Genomic DNA, 22,413 nt, shown 5'->3' on the forward strand with positions numbered 1-22,413 from the left:
TTAAATTCTGAATCTAAATAGACAGTAACGCTGACAATGGGCTGGTAAATGTCTCAGCAGCAGGAGCTGAGTCAACAAAGTCACAGAGTCCTGTTTGATGCTCTCCGCCTGGATTCAGTGTTGTGCATTCCCCAGAGTAGACGGAAATGGAGACGGCAGCACCGCCTCCCCCAGATGGTAGTAAAATACACCCTTCTCAGTACACTCCGGTATATGCCACAAACATACACGATTATGACTTGTTAATACAAGCTAAGGAATATTTAAGGAGAAGGAAATGCTTGATTGGATCATTAAACGCTTTATCCAGTATCACATTATTGCATTAAACTTCATAAATGTTAGGGTTTCTGTTGTTTGGTTTCATTTTCTTTTTTGTCCTTGTAGCGGTAGAGCTCAAATCCAAGGCCTTGTTCATAACAGCTAAGTTCTCTTTCACTGAGCTACATCCGCAGCCCTAACACCTCACATATTTATACAACTAAAGTGATGATTAATTAACTAAAAAAATCAAGAGAAGGAATTACCTTGTATCATCCCTTATTCATAGGATCAGAAAGGTAAACAAGAGTGGGGAGGGCTGCTGGTTCTAGCTGGGTTTGTGATTTCTATTAGGGGCTGGTAGTGACAATTGTGCTATTAGAGGCTCCTCCAATGGAACTTCTTTGAGCTTTAGAATTTTATTTATGATCACTTTTCTCTTTTAAACAGTTGTACACTAGGGAAATTGATATCAGCATCTGAACTTAAAGGAATTCCAGGGAATCTGAACTAGATGTCTCCTTTGACACCTTTGCATTTATCATTATTTCTTCCACTCCTTTCTTCTGTTTTCTCCCGTCCCCCATTTGACAGGGCTCAAGCACAGCTTTACCTTTTCCGTCACTACAACTCCAACTCAGAATAGAATACCAGGCTTTTCCCCTTGTCCTCAACCATCCCAATTTTTCACTCATCCTTCAAAGTATGCTACCATAGTATTCTCAGAAAAAAATCTCATGTATGCTAGGATTTGTGCACATCCGTGTGTGTGTGAAGTCAGCCGATGACAGGTCTCAGATGTGCAACTCTACCTCCAAGATGTAGAAGTCTGTGTGCTGGATTCATCTCTGTACTTCTGACACCTACCTTTGTGACTATCTTCAGAAGCAGATTACCATCTTCACCAAGAATAAAAAGTCATTACCTTCTATGTGTATGTCAGACTTGAGCCAGTGCAAAATGATTATGGGGAGTAGTCACAATATATTCTTTAAAATAAAGAAAGAATCTTGAGGGGGAAAATGTAATATCATGACGCCAGTGTCTTCTCTGCAGGTCATCACGTGTCAACTCAGTGTGCAGAAGGGGAAAGGAAAAAGCCCCTTATAGCAATGCACCTGCATGAGACAGCAGGGAAGCAAACAGTCTCTTGAGAAAGAGATGAACACATTCATGAATGTGACGCTCCTTAACCTAATTGCCTCCCGATTGGGCTGAACTTCTGTATTCCACCACCTCTCAGCGTAGTCACCTGGAGGCCAAGGAGCCAGCCCATGAACTTTTTTTGTTGTTTTTTGTTTGTTTGTTTGTTTGTTTTCCAGTGCCAGGAATCGAACTCACAACCTTGTGCTTGCCAGGCAGGCGCTGTGCCACTGCTAAACCCCAGCTCCCAGCACATGAACTTTTAAGGGACAAATCTTATCCAAACCAGAGCAGTAAAAATTGTGGATGATAGACTAATAAAAACCTGGAATTTTCAAGCACTGTGTAATAATTAATTTAGGCATGTGGTTAGTACTCAATAACCAGCAACAATCTTTAAAGACTTTTTAAAATTTAGTTCCTAGTTTAATGGAATGAAGAGAACTTGGGCTTGCCCTCCAGGACCTGGTACACTCTGATGTTTGCATGCTCATCTGTGTCAGAGTCACGGGAGAGTTTCCAGTGGAGTAAAGCAAGACAAATAGTTCCCAACACCTAGTAAACTGACCAGATGGGTTCTAGGGAATTAGTGGTGAAGACAATATACAGTGGGGAATTTAAAATAAACATTAAGGGGCTGGGGATTTAGCTCAGCGGCAAAGCGCCTGCCTGGCAAGCTCAAGGTCGTGAGTTCAGTTCCCAGCACCGGAGAAAAACCGAAAAACCAAAAAAAATAAAATAAAATAAAATAAATAAAAAAATAAAATAAAATAAAATAAAATAAAATAAACATCAATAGGGGCTGGGGATTTAGCTCAGCGGCAAAGCGCTTGCCTGGCAAGCGCAAGGTCGTGAGTTCGGTTCCCGGTACAGGAAAAAAAACCCAAAAAACCAAAAAAAAAAAAAACAAAACAAAAAAATAAACATCAATAGGAGAAAGCTTTAACATAGTTAAAATTACATCATATTAAAGTGGTTATTTATAGTTAATGGGCAATAAACTATTTTCATTGGTAGATCTACAAAATAGTTCCATTCAAAATTTACTTCTGAAAGTAAAATTTATTATAAAAAATAAAGTTAGAGATATTGATAATCTAAATTCTAAGTTCATAGTAATATTTTGAGTATTGAAACTCATTAACGGGTATTCTTGGAAGACTCGCATACTGGAATCAACTAGGAAGTTGCATATCTGCCTAATAGTATAATACAGGAAGTTTTCTGAAAAAATGTGTTCTTAAAAATGGTCACCTTATGGCGATTTTGTCATAAAATTTCCTACTATAGTCTGAACGACTGTGTTTCATGGTAATTTAAAGTTTTTGACAGTTTGAGAGTAGTATAAAAGTCTAGAGTGAAATTGTACTGAATACAGGAGATTCCTTCAAATTAAATCAGTCATTTGGGAAGAAACTGTTCAGAAGAAAAGACAAACTGTGATGGGGGAAAGGGGAAAGGAAGGAAGTGAAAAAGAAAAAATATATGCATACTCAAGATAGTTAAGATAGTTATATAGCTGGTGTCTCTTAGTTCACTGAAAAGAAAGGTTTGTACTAACATTGTTTGGACAAATTATCATGCCTATACCTTATACTCTGAATAACTACTATGAAGATAAAATAGGTAATGTATTAATTATTGTAATTCTCCTACTAACCTGTTTTGAAATTCTGTTTTATTCTTATTTTTCTTTTTTCTCTTTAAAATAAAAAACAAAATAAAATCTCTAATATTTTTCTGGTCGCAATTATATCAGTCATTTAAATTTGTAGCAGCTTACTTTTATCACAGGAACTTACTTTTATTAATCCGCTGGCCCCAAACATCTACCATAATAAAACCTTATCTGTTAATTTTGAAGATCACCTATTGTTCGATTTTACCTATTAAAATTTTTCTCTGTGTAGTGAATATAAATTAAATTTAAATACATTACCTTTGAAAGAAAATGTAATTAGTTTGAAAGTAATATAAAGTATGTGCTGATTCCACTTAAATGTAAAATTCTATTTAAACAAATATCTGGTTACTCTTTTCCTCCTTCCCCCTGGTAGCAGGGATGCTACTCAGGGTCTTTGCAGTGAGCTATGTTCTAGGTCCTTTTTTCATTTTTTGTTTGTATAAAAGTCTCACTAAATTAGTAATTTACCCAAGTTAGACTCAAATGTGGTATCCTTCTGACTCAGCCTCCCAGAGTTCCGGGATTATAGAAGTATATCACCATGTCTAGCCCTCCTCCAATATTTATAAGCATATTTTAATTTTTAAACTTTATTTTAATATTTTTTTCATTTTTATTAACACACAATAGCTGAATAAAATAAAAAGTCTCCCCTGACATTTGCTTATTTGCATACACCTTATTGTCCTCAAGTCTTCCTTCCCTGTAGCCCTCTCTTCCCTTACCCCTTTGCTACTCCCTTCTTTCTCATTAATAGCTCATCTTCTACTTCTGCATCATTTTTCAGTTTGTTTGTTTTTCTGGATTCCACATGTAGAAAAAATGTGAGATACTTGCCTTTGTGATTCCGACTTATTTTGCTTTAAATGATGATTTATTACTGTTCCATCTATTTTCCTGCAAATGATATGATTGCATACTTCTTCATGGTTAATTAACATTCCATTATGTGTATAAATTACATTTTCTTTATCCTTTAATCTGTTTATGTGTATGTAGGCTGATTCCATAATTTGACAATTGTGAATACTGCTGTGATAACCATGGGTGTGCAGATATCTTAACTGTATGCTGACTTTTTTTTTTTTTTTTTTGTATGCTGACTTTTATTCCTTCAGGTATATACCCACAAGGGGCAGAGAAGGACCATATATTAGTTCTAATTTTACCTTTTGAGGAACCTCCGCACTGATTTCTAAAGTGGCTGTATTGTTACATCCCCAGTAACAGTGTAGAAGGGTTCCTTTTCCCCACATCTTCACCAGAATATTTTTTCTTGATAATAGCCACTCTGGTCGGGATGAGATAGAATGGCAGTATAGATTTCATTTACATTTTCCTGATAGCTAAAGATGTTGAACATTTTCACATTAATTATTACCATTTCTGCATCTTCTGAGAAATGTCTGTTTGGTCTATTCACCCATTTAAAGATTGGTGACTTGATTTTGTATTGCGCTGTTTGAGTAATTTATTCTGCACGTTAATACTCTGTCAGACGAATAGACAGAAAAAAGTTTTCTTCCATTCTGTGGGCTGATGTTATGTTGTTTTTGTTTTTTCGTTTTGTGCAGAAGCTATTTACTTTGATGGAATCCCACTTGTCAGTTCTTACTGTTATTTCCTGAGCTAGAGTTCTGTGCAGGAAATCATTGCCAAATCTCCAAGCCTGTCCCTGTTTTGCCCCTAGTAGTTTAAAGTTTCAGGTCTTACATTAAGGTCTATTCACCTGAAGATATTCAACATTGAGGTTTTATTGTACAAGGTGAGAGATAATGATCTATTTTAAGTCTTCTAGGGTGTGTGTCTAGTTTTCACAAGCCATTTGTTGAAAAGGCTATTTTCCATCTTATGTTTTTGGATCCTTTTACAGGAATCAGATTCTTGATGATACATGGGTTTCTTTATTGCTTGGTCTTCTCTTCTGCTCCATAGGTCTACATGTCAATTTGTATGTCAATACTATACCTTTTATTTTAAATTGAGTATTATGATGTCGCCAATATTTATTGTTCTAGGAATGCTTTGGTTCTTGTAAGTCTCTTGTACTTCCACATGAATTTTAGAATTGTGTTTTGTTCCAATTCTGTGAAAAATGTCACTGGTATTTTGATAAAGATTGCAAAGAATTTTTAGCAATCTTGACCATGTTAACAGTATTTTTCCCAACCCTTGAAAAAGGGACGTCTTAGGGGCTGGGGATTTAGATCAGTGGCAAAGCGTCTGCCTGGCAAGTGCAAGGTTCTGAGTTCAGTTCCCGGTACCAGAGAAAAACCAAGAAAAAAAAAACAAACGAAAAAGGGATGCATTTCAATGTTCTCTTGGCTTGGCTTTCCATTTTCTAGCACCCCTGAAATAAAATCAACTTGTCCTTGGTATGTGATATTTTTAATGTGATGTTGAATTTGAATTAAAGTATTTTATTGATTTTTTTTCAACTATGCATTGGCATACAGTTTTGCTCTTTTACTGTATATATTAATTAGTTTTAGTACATGGTGATACTGAGTTCATCAAATAAGTTTTAAAGTGTTTATTCCCATTCTGTTTTATGGAGTAATTTTAGGAATATTGGTCTTAGTTTTTCTTTAAAAGTCTAGTAAAATTCAGCAATGAGCCTGTCATGTCCTGGAATTGTCTTTGCTGAGACACATTTTATCACTGTTTCAGTCTCTTTGTTTGTTATTTATCTATTTGCTTTTTATATTCTCTTGGTTCAGCTTTGCTAAGTCATATACGTCAACAAATTTGTCCATTTCTTTTAGGTTTTCCAATATATAAACATAATAGATTATAAAGTATTCCATTATGATTTCTGGACTTCAGAATGTCTGCATAATATTCCCTTTATCTTCCCTAATTTTATTTATTTACCTTCTCTCGCTTTCCTTTGATGAATTTAGCAAAGGGTTTGGTAATCTTTTCATCTTTTTAAGAAACTATTTCATTAATCTTTCTATTATTCTTTTGGTCTCTACTTCATTTACTTCTATCTTGATCTTTATTATTTATTTCCTTCTACTTATTTGGGGTTGGATTTATTTCTATTGTTCTGAAAATTTTAGATGCATCGTTAGATTATTTATCTGAGATCTCACTGTATATGTAATGTAGGCAAGTAGAGCTGTTTATTTTCCTCTTAGTACTTTATTCACTACATTCAATAAGTTACAAGACACTGTGTTTCCATTTTTATTTGACTTTAGAAATATTAAAATACCTCCTTGATTTCTTCAATGATCTATTGTTCATTTCAAAATGTATTATTCAATGCCCATATGTTCCTGGGCATTTTCTGCATTTTCTCTTGATGTTGATTGCAAGTTTCATTCTATATAGTCTCATAGGATACAATCAATTATTTCATTTTTATTTACTAAAATATGCTTTATTGCCTAAAGTGTGACTTACCTTAGAGAAAATTCTGTGTGTTCATGAAAAGAATGCGCATTCTGAGGGTGTTGTATGAAATATTATGTAAATATCTGTTAAATCTTTCTGACATATTAATTTAACTCTGGTGTTTCTGTGTTGAAATTTTTGTCTGGGAACTCTACCTATTTTGAAGAGCAGAGTGTTGAAGTCCTCACTATGATTGTGTGAGGGCCTTTCTCTCACATTTTGTTCTGCAGCATTTGTTTATATTTGGTGGCTCCTACATTTGATGCAAACACCCTTACAATATCTTCTTGATGGACTGTTGCTTTTATCAAGTTAGCCATGCTTTTTGTTTCTGCTGATTCTGTTCGAAGTCTATTTTACCAGCTATGAATATATTTATTAGTATTTAGTTTCAGAGTCCATTTAATTGGAGCATCATTCTCTGTCTTTTCATTTTCAGTTTGTGAACTTTTGCCAGTGAGGTGAGTTTCTGGCAAGTAGCAACCTTTTGGATTTTACTTTAATGCATTCCTTTTAATTAGAGAATTCAGACCAACTATATTCAAGGATATCATTGAAAAAGATACACTAGTTCTTGTCATTTTAATATTTTACTTTTGGTTGTTTTGAATAATCTATGTTTAATTCTTTGCCCTTGATTTATTTCAGAATTTTGATGGTCTGCTGAATTAATCAAAGTTGATTCTTTAATAATTCCATTTGTTTGTTTACTTTTCTAGTAAGACTTATTCTTTCTCACGGTCCTATGATTGTGTTTGTCTTGATTCCTGTCAGTGTGTAAAATTCCTTTAAGTATCTTCTGCAGTGCTTGTTTAATGGTACTTAGTTACTTTAGATAATGCTTTTTTGCTATGGCTTGTATCTAGATGTCCCCCCAAAGCCTCACGTGATCATAGGTGAGGCTATTTAAAGGTGACTGGAGTAGGGTATGTGATACTAGGATTAAGAATGCCACACCCTGGGTGTGGGTGGTATCACCCAAAAGGCAGGTAGGTTGGATGGCATATAAAGGGACATAAGGAAGTTGGTCTGCTCCTTCACTGCCTTGCTGCCTTCTGCTCAACTTGCTTTACCACGAACTGCTTCTCCTCTGGGATTTCCTCTCCCGTGCCACCCTTCCTGAGAGCCAGCTAACTATGGATTGCAACCTCTACAAATGGTGACCTCTGCAACCTCTACAAACGCTGCAGAACAAAATAAACCTTTCTTCCTTTAACTGGGTATTGGGTATTTTATCTCAGCAATGCAAAAAGTAACTGACACACTTATCTTGGAAGATTTTTATTTAAAGTATTGATCTATTGTACCTTCTGAAGAATAACTTTATCAGTTATAGTAAGACAGGTTATTTTTTTTTCAGGATTGAAATACCTATTACTGTGCCTTCCTCTACATTTGAGTTTGTGCTAAGAAATCTGCTGTCACTGTGATTGGTTTGCATTTATAAAGGCTTGGCTCTTCTTGCTGACAGTTTTCAATAGCATTTCTTTGTTTGGTACTTTTGGCAGTTTAACAATGATACGATATAGAGATGTTTTTTTCTAGGTATGTCTATTTTGGCTTCTAAAAATTCTTGTTCCTGAGTGTACACATCCTTCCCAAGATCTGGGAAATTTTCTGCTGTTACTTTAGTGAACATATTTCTAAGCTTTTAGTCTGCATTTTGTCTTCTTCATTTAAATTGATTATTCATAAGTTTGGTCCCTTAATTGTGTCACACAGTTCTTGGATGTTTTGTTCATAATATATTTTTATTACCCTCTGATTGTGATAATTCATTAAATTTATCTTTAAGTCCTCTATCTTTTGGATAATTCATCAAATTTATCTATAAGTCTCCTATCTTTATCTTTCCTCTACTTAATCTAATCTATTTGTGAGACTTTAAACTGAATTTTTATTTAACTTATTGAGCTTGTCATTTCCAAGATTTCTATTGTTTCTCTTTTAGAGTTTTTCTTTATTAAATTGCTATTAAATTTATTTTCAACTTTTTAATTGCTATTTGATTCTTTAATTCCTTCATCTATTTATTTGTAGCACCTTTGAAGCATTGATTATTTTAAAAAATTATCTTTTGAATTATTTGTCTGGTGTTTCATATACTTTGATAAATTTAGATTCAGTTACTAAAGAGTTGTGAATCTTAGGAAGTTATGTTGCCTTATATTTTCGTATTTCTTTTGTTTGTGTGTTAAGATTTGTACACCTGTAGAAATGAATAACTCTTCTACTTTCATAGGGTTTTCTTGGTTTGTTCATTTGTTTGTTCATTTGTTTTCTTTTTGAGGCAGTGTCTCATTATGCAGTTCAGGCATAAAGAGCCACTGTAGAAAAAAAAAACACCACAAGTGGCTCATGAGTGCATTCTTAATGCCCAGCCTTCTCCTAAGAGTTTAATCCCCAGAACAACTCAGAGGAGAAAACAAGCCACAGTAACAATAACACAAACATGAACTGGATAGAGAAATAAATAAATAAATAAATAAATAAATAAATAAATAGAAGCAACAACCATACTACCAATAACAATAGAAAAGAAATGGACAAAAATAATATAGAAAACACTAAAAAGATAAGAATTCATAAAGATAAAAGTAACAATAAAACAATTTTGAAAAGAGATAGGGAAAAGCAAGCTAAAGAAGAAGTGTTTTTAACAAAGGGAAACAGGAAAAGGATGGTATAAGAGATCAATATAATTTTAAAAATTTACAAAAGTTAATATAATTCAATAGGACAAAGAGGAAAGAAAAAAAAGAATAATGAGTAAAAAATCTTCCTTCTAGCTGAAAGGCTGGAATGAGAGAAGGTTTTCCCGGGTCCTTAAGCAGTGGATTCACCAGGCATGGAGTGGGGATAATGACTGCAACTGGGCATTGTCGTATTTGCTCTCCTCCCTTCCTCTACAGATGTGTGCTGTACACTGGCTGAGGTCGGCCCTGCCTTCCTCCCAGGCCTGGACTGTTACTACTTCATGGGTGTGGCAGTTCTAACAATTTACTTCCCATGTTGCTTTCTTTTTTTTTAATGTACACCTCAAACATCAGCTAGCTGCAAATAGGCTCATGAGATGTGGGCAGAGTAGATGTACATTCACTCCAGAGGATGCCTCCATCCGTACATCCAGTGGTGTGGCAAATGTCCAAGGTGAGCCATGTCCCCAAATGCATTGGAGAATGGGGGAAACAAAAAATTCTATTGTTAAGGGAAAACCGTAGGAACATATTAGTCTACCAGCCTCATTCTTACTATTGTTTTATCCAGGCCCCTAAAACCACAAATGAAGAGACTTGCTCCTCACTGCGTAGGGTGGTGCCATGCACTACCGTGCCCTCCATAGCTTGAATTCCCTGCTGTTTCAACTTCTCTGGGGGTCTGTGACTGACCCCACCCTCCATGACTGTCTGTCCTAGCTATCTCCCATCCAGTCACTACAGCAGGCTGTCCCCTGATATGCAGAATTGTGTTGATTGATTCCCCAGGTATCTCAGTCCCAATCAGTAAGATCCCTCCCTAAATGGCTCCTGGTGATAAGAGTCCAAACTATGGTGCGCACTGTAGTGGATGTGACCTCCAAAGCTAGTCTACCATTCAAGAGAAGTAATGTCTTTGTTACTTTTCTTTCACTGCTAGGACAAAATACCCAATGCCCAAATTCAAGGAAGGAAAGTTTCATTTAGCTCACAGTCTGTGGAGGTTTCAGTCCATAATCAGCTGAGTCCAAGGCAGGGTAACATGATTGTGTGGCAATCACTCATGGCAGTGGAAGACAACAAAAGCAGCAAGAGCAAAAACGGAAAAAGCAAGCCTCTTTTCCTCTCTTACACTGTATGTAGGCTACCTCCTTTAGTGCAGCGGTAGCACGCACACTATCCCAGGGCCCTCTTCTTGCACAGGCAGAGGATATTTCAAAAGTGAGGACCAAGGTGTGCTACTGAGTCAAACTGGAAATGCTATAACTCAGGTTCCTGCCCCCCAATGACCACATGAAGCTTTGGGGAGGACATCCAGACACAAATCATAACAAGGAATTTTCAGACCACATCCCCACACTGGATTTAAAGTTTGCAAGAATCACGGCTATCACCAGAAGCTAGGATTTCCAGTCGGTTGGTTATCCTTGGGGCCACCAGTACTTTCCAGGATAACTTTGTGTCTGTAATGTCAGGTTTCCCCAGCTCTGACTACCCTCTGAGAGCTGAGCTTGCAGTCACGAACTGTGTCATGCTTTTCTCTGTGTTGCCTTTCTATTTTTCTGTAGACTTCTTTTCATTTTCCCTCAAAATAATACATTTTTAAAATAGTGTTTGCCGCCATCTTTACTATCAATTTATTGTTTCCATCTTAAAATAACTCTCTGAATAGGTCATTTTAATATTTACATAGCGTTTAATATTTATGTATTCTCTGTAATATTTATACAGTTTTTCTTATGAAACATTTTACACGGCTAGATGAATTCAAAGCAAATATGTGTAGTTACATATAAAACTTGTAACTTCTATTTGAAAGTACTGTAATTGAAGCTTCATTATGTGCATCCCTTTTCTTAACAGTTGTTTTCTGTTAATTCTTTGTGGTTTCCTTCATATATCATCCTCATCCCGTTCTAATGTAATATGTGTCATTATTTCTCCACCTTGCTTATCTTGTCTTTGTGTAGCGTGCAGTTTTCATAGATATATCTGTGACTACGCACCAGCGGGAATAAATTATAAACTCCAAATAGTGAAGCAACATATACACAGACTTGGGTGTCAGGCAGGTGGACCTGGGTTCAAATCACAGGTCTTCTAATTATCCCTAAGGAACCACATCTGTCAAATGTGAGTAATAAAAGACAAGAGTTAATGCACCAAGAGGACTTTTAGTCAGTAGTGGTAGTATTTTCATCATTACCACCCCGAGAGTATAATTCAAAGGAAATCATGGGTAAATACACTGGTGACCTGAGTCCATGGGAATTCACACTGGTAACCAGGTTCAGTGTTTGCTTACTTCTAAAAAATATTAGTATTCAAAATGGAACATCTTCTGTCATCTGAACAATATACCCACAAAAAGAGCTACAAAGAGAATCCATGAGGCTAGCCCACTTATTTCTACGCCGCCTTCAATCATTACCCTGAATGTTAAGAAAGCAGAAGGAAACTCACAGTAAAACAAAGGCAAACACACAAATGAAAAATCTTCAGTGAGGAATGAAAAGTTTCAAACATCTCACTGACTATAGTTCAGTGAATTTCTTGATTATTTAGGAAACCCATAGCTGGGAGGAAGGAAAGCAAAGCTGTCAGAAAATAATTTGGGAGCAATAAATGATTTTATCAAGAAAAATGTTTCCCTGGCCACCTACTTTAAGATGTCATAAAATGTCACAATTCAAGTTACAGAAGAATAATGTGTCACTAGAGAAAATTCTTTCTTTCTTTTTGTCTTTAGAGCCAAAGATGTGTTTCTCTTGCAAAAAAGAAGCTGGCAAAATATTTATGACCCTTGTTCAATGTTGCTATAGCATGCTGTTTGAAATTCACAGACTTGAACAATTGGATAAATATTTATCACTCTGCTTTCTTTCTTCCTAGGTACCTCCCATACTCCTTGATAAGCAGTTTTCTGAATTTACTCCCGACATTACCCCAATCATTTTGGCAGCCCATACAAATAATTATGAGATAATAAAACTTTTAGTCCAGAAAGGCGTCTCTGTTCCCCGACCCCACGAGGTCCGTTGTAACTGTGTTGAGTGCGTCTCCAGCTCAGACGTGGACAGCCTCCGCCACTCACGTTCCAGACTGAACATCTACAAGGCCCTGGCCAGTCCCTCGCTCATTGCGCTGTCCAGCGAAGACCCTTTTCTCACAGCCTTTCAGCTCAGCTGGGAGCTTCAGGAACTGAGCAAAGTAGAAAACGAATTCAAGTCAGAGTATGAGGAGTTGTCACGACAGTGCAAGCAGTTTGCTAAGGACCTGCTGGATCAGACGAGGAGTTCCAGAGAACTGGAAATCATTCTTAATTATCGAGATGACAATAGTCTGCTTGAAGAACAAAGTGGAAATGATCTTGCAAGACTAAAATTGGCCATTAAGTACCGTCAAAAAGAGGTGAGTGTTGACATCCGAGCACCTTAGATTCTCTTTGTTTAAAGTTTATTGGTACAATTTAGATATACACAATGATCGTATTCATCACAGGTAATTTTACATGTGTATGAAATATCTTGAGCCCTCTTTCTTCCCAATACCTTCCCTCCTCTTTTCAATCCCTCTTTCCCTCCTTATGTACAAAGCTTTGTTTCCATTTTATCCTTCTTTTATCATTTTTTTCTTTTCCCATCCTTTCTTTCCTTCTCCCCTCTCCTTAGTTCCGCTTTCTTTTGAATAATTTCTTCCTATTTCACCATCTTTACCATGAAGTAAACTTCTTTCTACCAAATTAGTTCTGAGTTTTACAAGCATTTGTTTTGCCCATATAAGTGGATGGCATTTATCGTTTGCCAAGTTAATATTCATCTTGGCTGAAGAACGGTGAAAAGTGGTTAAATAATTGGTAGTGGTTTTTGTCATCTGTGTTGAAATGTATGTACCTGTTTGTGATATAATGGAAATTTAATGAATTTTATAATCTCCATTCTGAGAGGTCCAGGTTCTGCCATTTGTGCTTTGTAACTTCAAAGGCTCACACATAGATTAACTTCTTGAGTGCATTTATTAGTATTCATTATATATTTATATATATATTTGAAATGTTTTCCTCACAGGTTTATGGGAAATGTAAAACATGTGGAGGCGTGTGAAGGCTTATAGAAAAGTATAAAGTATTATGAATAAAATGAATATTAGACAATATTAACTTAGAAAACACCTATAGCCCAACAGCAAGTGAAACTGCTAACACTGCTTTCTTTTCCTGCTGAGTTTGTTGATTTGTCAGGAGAAAAAATTTAAAGAAGTTATTTGTACGGTACTTTCTACAGATTGGAATAAAGAAGCCTCAGCCCTCTTACACATATCACTCAGCATGATTTATGTTTCCATCACAATTTGTGCTTGAAAGGGTTTTCAAAGAATGTTTACCTCTATCTCCAGAAAACATGGGCTTGCTTTCCGTTCTTGATTGACATTAATTATCTATTCTAGAACGATAGTTGGAAAAACTGTGTATAAGATGAAAAACAGTGATAAAAAGGAAGCGACTTCTGAATTTTAAAACGTATTCAGTTTCTTTTAAATCTGGCCCTTGTGTTCTTTCCCAAGTCTGACTGTTTTTGTTTAACGCTATCTCCTGAGTATTTCAAGTCCCAGACAACCTGAAATTATTTCAATAGATGAATTAATCTAACTGCTATAGGAGCCTGAAACTAACTGCAATAAAAGTTTCTTTAATATTGAAGGGAGCAGATCAGGTTTTCTGGGACCTGGAATACTCAGGAAAGAGCAATAAAGAGCCTGTCTTTCTGTATGCATTTCCCCTGCCTGAGAAACCACATATCCTAATTTAAGTCTGTGTTAACAATATTAATATATTTTCTTAGGTTCTTCTGTTTAAGACTTCAGAGCATAATATCTTTAAGGACAGAATAATTTTAATATGCAGCTGTAAGATGAACTGATGAAAAACTTCTTCTGATTTAAAATTCTGAAAGTACTTAATATGACCATGAAAAGTTATTCCGTTCATTCTTTTTAATGATGTGGGATTACATGGCCTTAGAATTAGGGCCTGATCTTCTTAATGATCCACTTTCAACACAGCAATATGATTTTCTTTCTATAGCCTTCTTTTGAGAGGTAGATTTAGGGACTGTCATATGAATATAAATCTGTGTTAATAACGTATCTGTTCAGAGTTGTTAATATTCTCTACAGCTGAGCTGAATGATGTTCCCAGGATGTTCGATTCACACAATAAAATGTAAGGTAGCAGACACCTCTGCTTACTTAGTGCAGTTCTGCTTTCTCTGCAGTGAATCAACTCAGCCCTGTTTTTGCTGAAGCTGATTCTGGTCCTGTGTTCATAGCTGGTTTAAATTTGTCTTTGGCTACAATGACTTTTGTGAAGACCCAGGAATGAACTGCTCATAAACTCATTATACACCTATAATGTAAACTATCAATGATACTTAGTCAATTCATGCTGCCAATTTGCATTGAAAAGATTCCAAGACTAAAATTTTAACATGAATTACTTTCATGGTATTATCCACTTATGTTTACCTATAAGTAATTTTCCTATTCTTAAGTCATTTACTTCTTTAATTCTTTGAACATATATTTCACGGAACACATTTTAGGCAGTGTGTGGAGCATAGGGAACTATATGATGAAGTATCTCTGCTCTTGTAGATCTTAGAGTCTATTCGGAGAGAAAATAAAACATAAAATATATATTTCTGTCTATTTAGTTTCTGATTCATTGAATATCTTCAGCCTTACTTAAATTGATTTCTTTGCTTAGACCGTTTTGTATGCTTTGCAAATAAACAAAGTAAGCTCAACTTTACTGAATAAAAAGCCACAGATCATTTAATCTCTAATTAGGCATGTTTGAAGTAAAGTAACAAAGGCATTTGATCATTTCTAACACTTCTGAGATGTTTATACTTTTTTTCCTAAAGCAAAATTGTAATTTGGAAGGATTATACACACTAATACTGCAAGAGGAAAGATAGCCACAAATATTGCATGTAACAAGAAAATGAGAATTAGCAATATCCTTTAAATGAAACACTTTTAAAAAGACATTACATTTGTATTTTTCCTTTCATTCTTTTTTGAGATTTCAAAGAAAAAAATTACAAGAAATTTCTTACATATCATTCTGGAGTGTCTCAAATTCAGTATCAAAGGGCATATTTTCTTTGGGCTGATAATTGTCCTAAAGCAAAGTAAGATTGTATTTCTGATGACACTACAGAAAGATCAGGAATAAGATTTTCACTCTCACGTACTGTTTGAATCCATAAGTTATGTTTCATTGAACATATTTCTGGATCATTCCAAAGTATTGACTTTGGCAAAACATGGTTTTAAATTTTCTAGTAAAATTGTGTGTCTTAAATAAAACTCTTTTAGCAAAAATGCACTGCTTTTTACCTTTTTATCTCACGTGTTACTTGGTTTGTTCTAAAATGTTTTGAGGTTTACCTTCAGTCTGTCTTTCATGCTTTAGAATGTCTTTTCAGGAACATCTGTACTGACAAAGCTGTGCTCCTTCTTTAAAACTTATTTCACATCTCCCCTCACCCACAGAGAATCCCATGAAGCAAATCCTTCTAAACACTGCCTGGGGTACGGGTCTTACTTGTACACATTAACTACTGCTTTATACCCTTACATTTTCCTCTCCTCTCTGCCCTGTGAGTGTCAAGAACACAACTGGTTTTTTCACCAATCACACAGTAGCACGTGATTAAAGAAGGTTCTCAGGTTGGGTGTGGTGCTGCAGACCTGTAGTCCCAGCTACTCAGGAAACTGGGTCAGGAGGATTGCATGAACTCAAGAGAGCTCAAGGTCAGTCTAAGTAACATAGTGAGAGTCTACCTCAATGGAAAAAAAGTGCTCATAAATAAATACACCTGAATGAAGTTGCAGAATCTCTCCATTTTGTACAGTTACCTGCATGTTTGTTTAACCTAATTACCTAACTGAGTCTAGAAAAATCTTCGATAATAGTCTTCCTGTAAATTCAGATATTAAAACACGTGATGTTATCAGGACTTAATTTCAGACTTGTTCTAGTACATCCATATGCATATTCATATCCCAGATGGGACAGGGTTCAGAGTGAGACCTGGAAAGGTGATTGGATCATGAGGGTATTCACCTCATGAATGGTTTAACCCATTAATGAATTCACAGGTGAATGGGCTGCACTATTAGGAAATACAGCCCCACTAGAGGAAGTGTATACCTGGGAGTGTGCCTTTGAAGGGTGTATATTGCCCCTGGCCCGTTCCTCTCTCCAGGACTCTTTCTTGATCTCTCCGATCCCTGGGTACTTCAAGATGAGGAGCTTTCCTCCACCACCTATTTCCTGGTATATTTTAACATGAAAGACTATTATCATCCAATTATTATTACACTGATAAGAACAGATACTACACTTGGTTACAGCCAAAAGGTCAAGAAGCAATTTATCCAGTTATTATTACTGTGTCTTTGTCTATCACTTTATAAGCCCCAATATAAAAAAACAAAATACTTTATGTCGTTTTACTGTATATTAGGCAGCGGCAAATTTTGGCTTCATAATTTAATTTGTGGTCAGTTCTTATTTGTGCCTTGTGGGTTGCTTTACTTTTTCGAATATAAAAAAAGAAAATTATCCTTCTTATAATCTATTAGTATAATCAGTATTCTGCTTGATTTATATTAGGATCTACACTGGTACTAAAATCTGTAATCTATAAACTTCATCTCAGCCTCTAAAGTGGCCTGTTCTTTAACTCTTCACATTCTGGGCATCAAAACAAATTACATTGTATGCTACACACTCAATTTCAACTTGCCCTTCGGACTTGCATTTTTAAAAACATTTCAGGCATGGGTTACACATGCCCTTGGAACCTGGTTGCTCCGGGTCTGAAACAGAAACTGTTATCACAGCAATGCTTACAGAAATCATAGACATGTATGAATTCATGAAACTATTCCGAGTGACGCAAATAATCATAAAACCTGTAAAAGTGATTTTAAAAATACTGTTCTTCTAGCTTAATCCTTCCTTCTGTTGTTGTGAAGAGCACACTCACTGACCCATTGTGGACCCCCTGCCTCTCCTTGTCCTGTGTGTGAGCACAAAGGTATTTGCACACCTGTTGTTGCTAGGCAAAGGCTGCATGGACAACGCATGCTCCAGAGCGGCACTCCAGCCCCTTCCCCAGGACCAAACATCTCAGTGTCTTCAGAGCCGGCCACTGTGTCATGGAGGAAGTACATGGCTGCTGAGAACTTGTCAGCGTGCCGACAGAACTGTGGCAGGCAATTAGGCTTTTAATTTAACACTAGATATTCCAGCTTAGAATTCAGTCCCCATGAGTTTCTCTCCAAGTTGCTTCACTGACATGTATTCAGTATCTCTTAATTCTTCCCTCAGTGCTTCTTTTCTCTCATAATTAAAATTGTATATGTCCATAACATGGTATAAATTTACCTTCAACTATAGTGATTAAAAAAGTGACAAAATTATGTCTGATGCAACATAAAATAGCAGATCTTAGCTTTAAGTGAGATATATAATTTGTTTTGATACTGCTTTAAATAAACTAAAGTATTAGTTTGTTTCTAAAGAGATCTTCTAATCACTGGAGCAAATGTGCATGCACAACTCCTTTCAGACATACAATAAAATCATTTGGCTATTGACCATATATGTTAATGCCACTGTGCATTGGGTACCTTCTCTTGGTCCTCCAATAAATTGCTTTTCAGTGTGAACTTGTTCCTCTGACTCGAGGGTGGTTAACAAGCAAGATCAAGCTGCAAGGTCAGCTGTTCGCCATTATTCAGGTGGGATCACTTACGTTGCCAAGGATGAACACCCTTCCTTTTGCTTCTGTTGCACAAATGTCCAGGTTGAATTTTCAGGATTATTTTCTCTATAATCATTAGTTAGTGAGCCATATTTTCCTTGTCACTGATCACTAATGAACACTAAGATTGGCCATTTTTTACAGTAATGGATTTAATAGCTTTTCCCATCTCATATTCCCTGGGAAAACATGAAAACCAAACTGTTATCACTTGGAAATTTATGAAACAAAAACATTATAGTTCTGGGGAAACTTTTGGTGGTGTTGAAATTTAACTGCCCACTTGACTTTTCCATATAAACTAGGCACACGAGAGGAAAAGTTCTTAACTTATCCCTCATCCTCATTTTTCCTTGACCATATTAGGTCAAATTTTTCCAAATAGAGGTTATTTTATGTGTAAATTCTTGGAAACCAAAACCTACTATGGAACTCTCTAAGATTGATAGTGCTCACGCTATAATTTGGTGACTCATTATTCTGAAAGCAATATTTTGAAGCTGTGTGCTTAGAGCTGGCCTCCAGGTGGTACAGAATGGAGAAAACAGTTATTCAGCATTATGTTTTTATTCTTTGTGTTCAACTCTATTCCCTCTTCCTTCCGCTCTAGGGAGCATGCGGTAGCATACCCTCTGCAGACAAAGAAAAAAAGAATAAGCGAAGGCCTTGCTGCTGCCTAGTTCTCCCTGGGCCTGGATCTGCCCAATTGTCAGCTTGCTGGATGTCTTCAAAAGCCTGCTTTTCGTTTTCCACAATACCAACTCAGTGTTAAATAATGAACACTATTGTTATCTATAGCTTTCTCTAAGCTCGGGGATTTTCTCAGAGAGCTGTGGGACTTGCAGCTTTGGAGGCTCTTTCACTCTTTGCTTTAACTTTTGGATGAAGCTAAAAATCCTTTTGACATTTGCAAAGACTGTAAGTACAAGTACAGTGAGGGGATCAGGCATTCTCACCAGGAGCTGTCCTATGACCCCAGAGATGCTTCTCTTTAACTGCATCTCCACAAATGCTTACAGAATGTCTATCCTGCACCAAAATCTGTGATGAGCAGAATAAAAAGATAGCAAGCTCCGGAACAACTTTGAATTTCTTCTAGAATTTTCCAGAAACCTAGAATTTTGCCCTTGCTCACATAATAGCATGAGGTATCTTCAAGCCACCCTCTTGGAGTCCAGAGCAATCATTCCCAATTTGGACTGAGGTTTTCATGGCAGGCTTCCTGGGGGCAGGGGAAGTACTTTAAATAGTTTCAGTGATCAATTAGAAGTCTTCAAAACAAAAATAAAGAAGAGACTATGGGGAAGGTACATTGCACAGGTTCATGGAGGCAAGAAAAGAGCATGGAGCTCACAGGGGACAGCTTCCATCCTCACCCAATCCCAAGGCTTCTGCCTCGACTCCTCCCTCTGCAAGGCATGTGAGGTTGCTTCATTTTCAGGTCTCTGCTCAAAAGAGACTTCAGGGACACCAAACCTAACCACTGTCCTTCCTGACTTCGTTTTGTGCTCAGCCACTCCAGAAAGCTTGGTTTCCATTCTTACATATGCTTTGCATTGGTTATTTGCATGCAGTTTCTCCTTGTGTTATTGGATCCTACTGCTTCTCAATCTTTAAAGGGCTCCACATTTCCCCCTCAGGCTAGTTTTGCTCTCCCTGTCCTATTTCGGGAGCAAATACACTTCCTATATTACAATTACATTATAATTATTTGTTTTAGGTCTTTCCTGTTTATGAGACCACGCGTTCCTTGAAACAAAGAGTTGTTTTATTTCATTATAGATAGCAGATACAATGACACAGGCACTTGATATGAGTTTAGTATTTGCAGAATTATTGCCTCTTCTTGTTGTCAAGTCAAACAACATTTTTTTTAAAAATAATGCTTGGATGCCAACCTCTCTAAGGGATTCTCTGTCAGAATGACTTCATTGGTGAGGAGAAAGCAAGACAGATTTGTGTATAATTTTTTCTGCCCTACAAATACATCAGTGACAAATCTACAGGGAAAGACAAAAGAACCAATGATCAATTCCCTTAAAAGTGAGCTAGGGAGTTACTACTTCAATAATACATAGGCAAATGTATATCAAGTACAATTCTATTGTGTTTCTTTCAGTGAAAGAGTTAGATAATTAATTATTGCAGCAAAGTTAAATAAAAACACCTTTAGTAATATTGATTGATTTCCAGTTTAATTCCTCATACAGCTTGCCTTTTATTTATTCAGATAAATGTTACTGATATTATTATTAATGTAGCATTAATCATGTGATTAAATTTATGTGCCAGAAAGCTGTAAGATGTAATATAACATATTACTGTAGTCAATAATTTCATTCTTGCCCTTCCTAAGTACTTTGTCATTTTTTTTCCATTCCAGTTCTACTTGTGTTTTTTTGTTTCTTCAAGGACTACTGGTTTCTGGTGTGTCTCTGGCTGGCACTTAGACTCCAGAGGCAGAAGTTTGATTTTCACACTCTGGTTAAGGAAAAATAATCAATATTCTAGGACATGGAAGCAGCCCTGGCCTTTGAGATAAGACCAGCAGTATAGCTTTTGTGTACCAGTTGTGTGGACTGAGTATTTTAGAATTTTGCCTAACCAAATTGGAAGAGATAACAAGTGAATTTGCAAAATTCAATCATCATCCCATCCCAAAATAGAATCTCTTATCCAGGGATAACAGAGAGTACAGAGGTCTAAAAGTGTGCCAGTAATATTTTAAATAACTGAATTTTAAAATATCAACATATTCTTATAATGTAATTAGTTTGGCAAAAATTTGTGTCAAAATTTAAGATGTTATGTGTTACCTCCTTTGAAAATTAAATATAGTTATTTTTTTCTTAATATCTCTGATAGTAAGAATGGACTTTAATTATACTCAACACTGTGAACTAGTTGTAAATTTAGGATTTTGAAACATTCATATTAATAGTTACTTTAAGATGTCTGACATTATGACATGAATTCATATTGTTTTAATAATTTTAAAATCTTTCCTTGACTATCAAGCTTTCAATTGTCTCTACTAGAGCATCAATCCAGTTGCCTTTTTATGGTTATGTACTATTCTGATCCTTTTTGGATTAGACAGCCCACCAGCTGCTCCATGTAAAAATATGGGAAAATTAAAGTAAAACTCTGTAGAACTTGATGACTCATTTATTAATACAATACATAAGATTTATTGCTTGACACTGTAACTTTTGTTCTAGCATTGTGGAGAATTTCTTTTTAAACTCTCTTTGACTTCAGAAAAAATCAGAGATTCCTAGCTAATTACTTGTGAATATTTAAAAATGATTCTCTGTTTGTTTGTACAAATAGCTATGATGTCATGTAATAGAAATGTTTTTAGCCTTTTAAAAATTAAAACATACAGCATAAATAATGTAAATGGTTTTTTCTACAGAAACTATTACACATGTACCAGTGTTTTTGTTAATTTAACCAAGTATTTAATTTTATTGGTAAGTATCAACATAGGAATGAATAGGAGACATGCTGTTAACATGTAGAGAATAGTTTAATTATGAATGGTATAGAGTGAATTTTTCCAGACTTTAAAAAAAATGTATTACTGTGAGATAGTTAAGACATACAAAGGGAGGTATATAACATAAATATTTAAGTTATAAAGCAGAATAATAAAAGAATCTCTCCATTCAGAAATCTGCCTTTCAAGATAAAAATACAGTTCCATTTTTGAAATAAACCTAATCCGCATTTTTAGCTGTGTGTTTTCAAAGTACAATGCCTTTCCCACTTTTTAATGTTTTGAAGAACTTCGACACTCTTTTCCAAGTAGTTGCCCTACTTTATTTATTTATTTATTTATTTTTGGTCCAAGGAATTGAACCAAGGACCTCATGCTTCCAGGCAAGTGCTTGTGCTGTTGAGCTATATCCCCAGCCTATTTTAAATACTTACCAGCAGTTCACAAGAATTCTTATTTCTGTATATGCTCACCAACACTTGCCAATTTCTGATTGGCTAACATCTCACCCCTAATGGGCCTGAGGTTGTATCTCATTATAATTTTGATTTGCATTTTCCTAGTAATTAATGATATTGAGCATCTTTTTTGTTTTTTGTTTTTTGTTTTTCTGGTACCGGGAATCGACCTCACGATGTCGCACTTGCCAGGCAGGCGCTGTGCTGCTGAGCTAAATCCCCAGCGATATTGAGCATCTTTTTATGTGTTCAACAGCCACTTATATTCAAGTTATTTTTAGAATAGGTTGTTTGAAGTTTTCTATTGTTGAATTTAGGAGTTCATATATTCCAAATATTAATCCCATATCAGATATATAGTTTGTAAATATTGTATCTCATTATAGGCACTGACTTCTACTGTGTTAATAGTGTCATTTTGTGCATA

At 35.8% G+C, this 22,413-nt stretch overlaps 1 protein-coding gene across 3 annotated transcripts in view; it reads left to right on the forward strand.

Moving 5' to 3' along the window:
- Trpc4 (transient receptor potential cation channel, subfamily C, member 4) overlaps positions 1-22,413 on the forward strand; it is a 195,940-nt gene that overhangs the window by 84,813 nt on the left and 88,714 nt on the right. For all 3 annotated transcript variants that reach the window (XM_005387650.2, XM_005387651.2, XM_013515720.1), the window contains one exon: positions 12,079-12,597. In XM_005387650.2, coding sequence (XP_005387707.1) covers positions 12,079-12,597 — 519 coding nt within the window. The remainder of the gene's footprint in view (positions 1-12,078; positions 12,598-22,413) is intronic.

This window comes from Chinchilla lanigera, unplaced genomic scaffold (genome assembly GCF_000276665.1).
Source record: "Chinchilla lanigera isolate Chin_1 unplaced genomic scaffold, ChiLan1.0 scaffold00030, whole genome shotgun sequence".
NCBI lineage: Eukaryota > Metazoa > Chordata > Mammalia > Rodentia > Chinchillidae > Chinchilla > Chinchilla lanigera.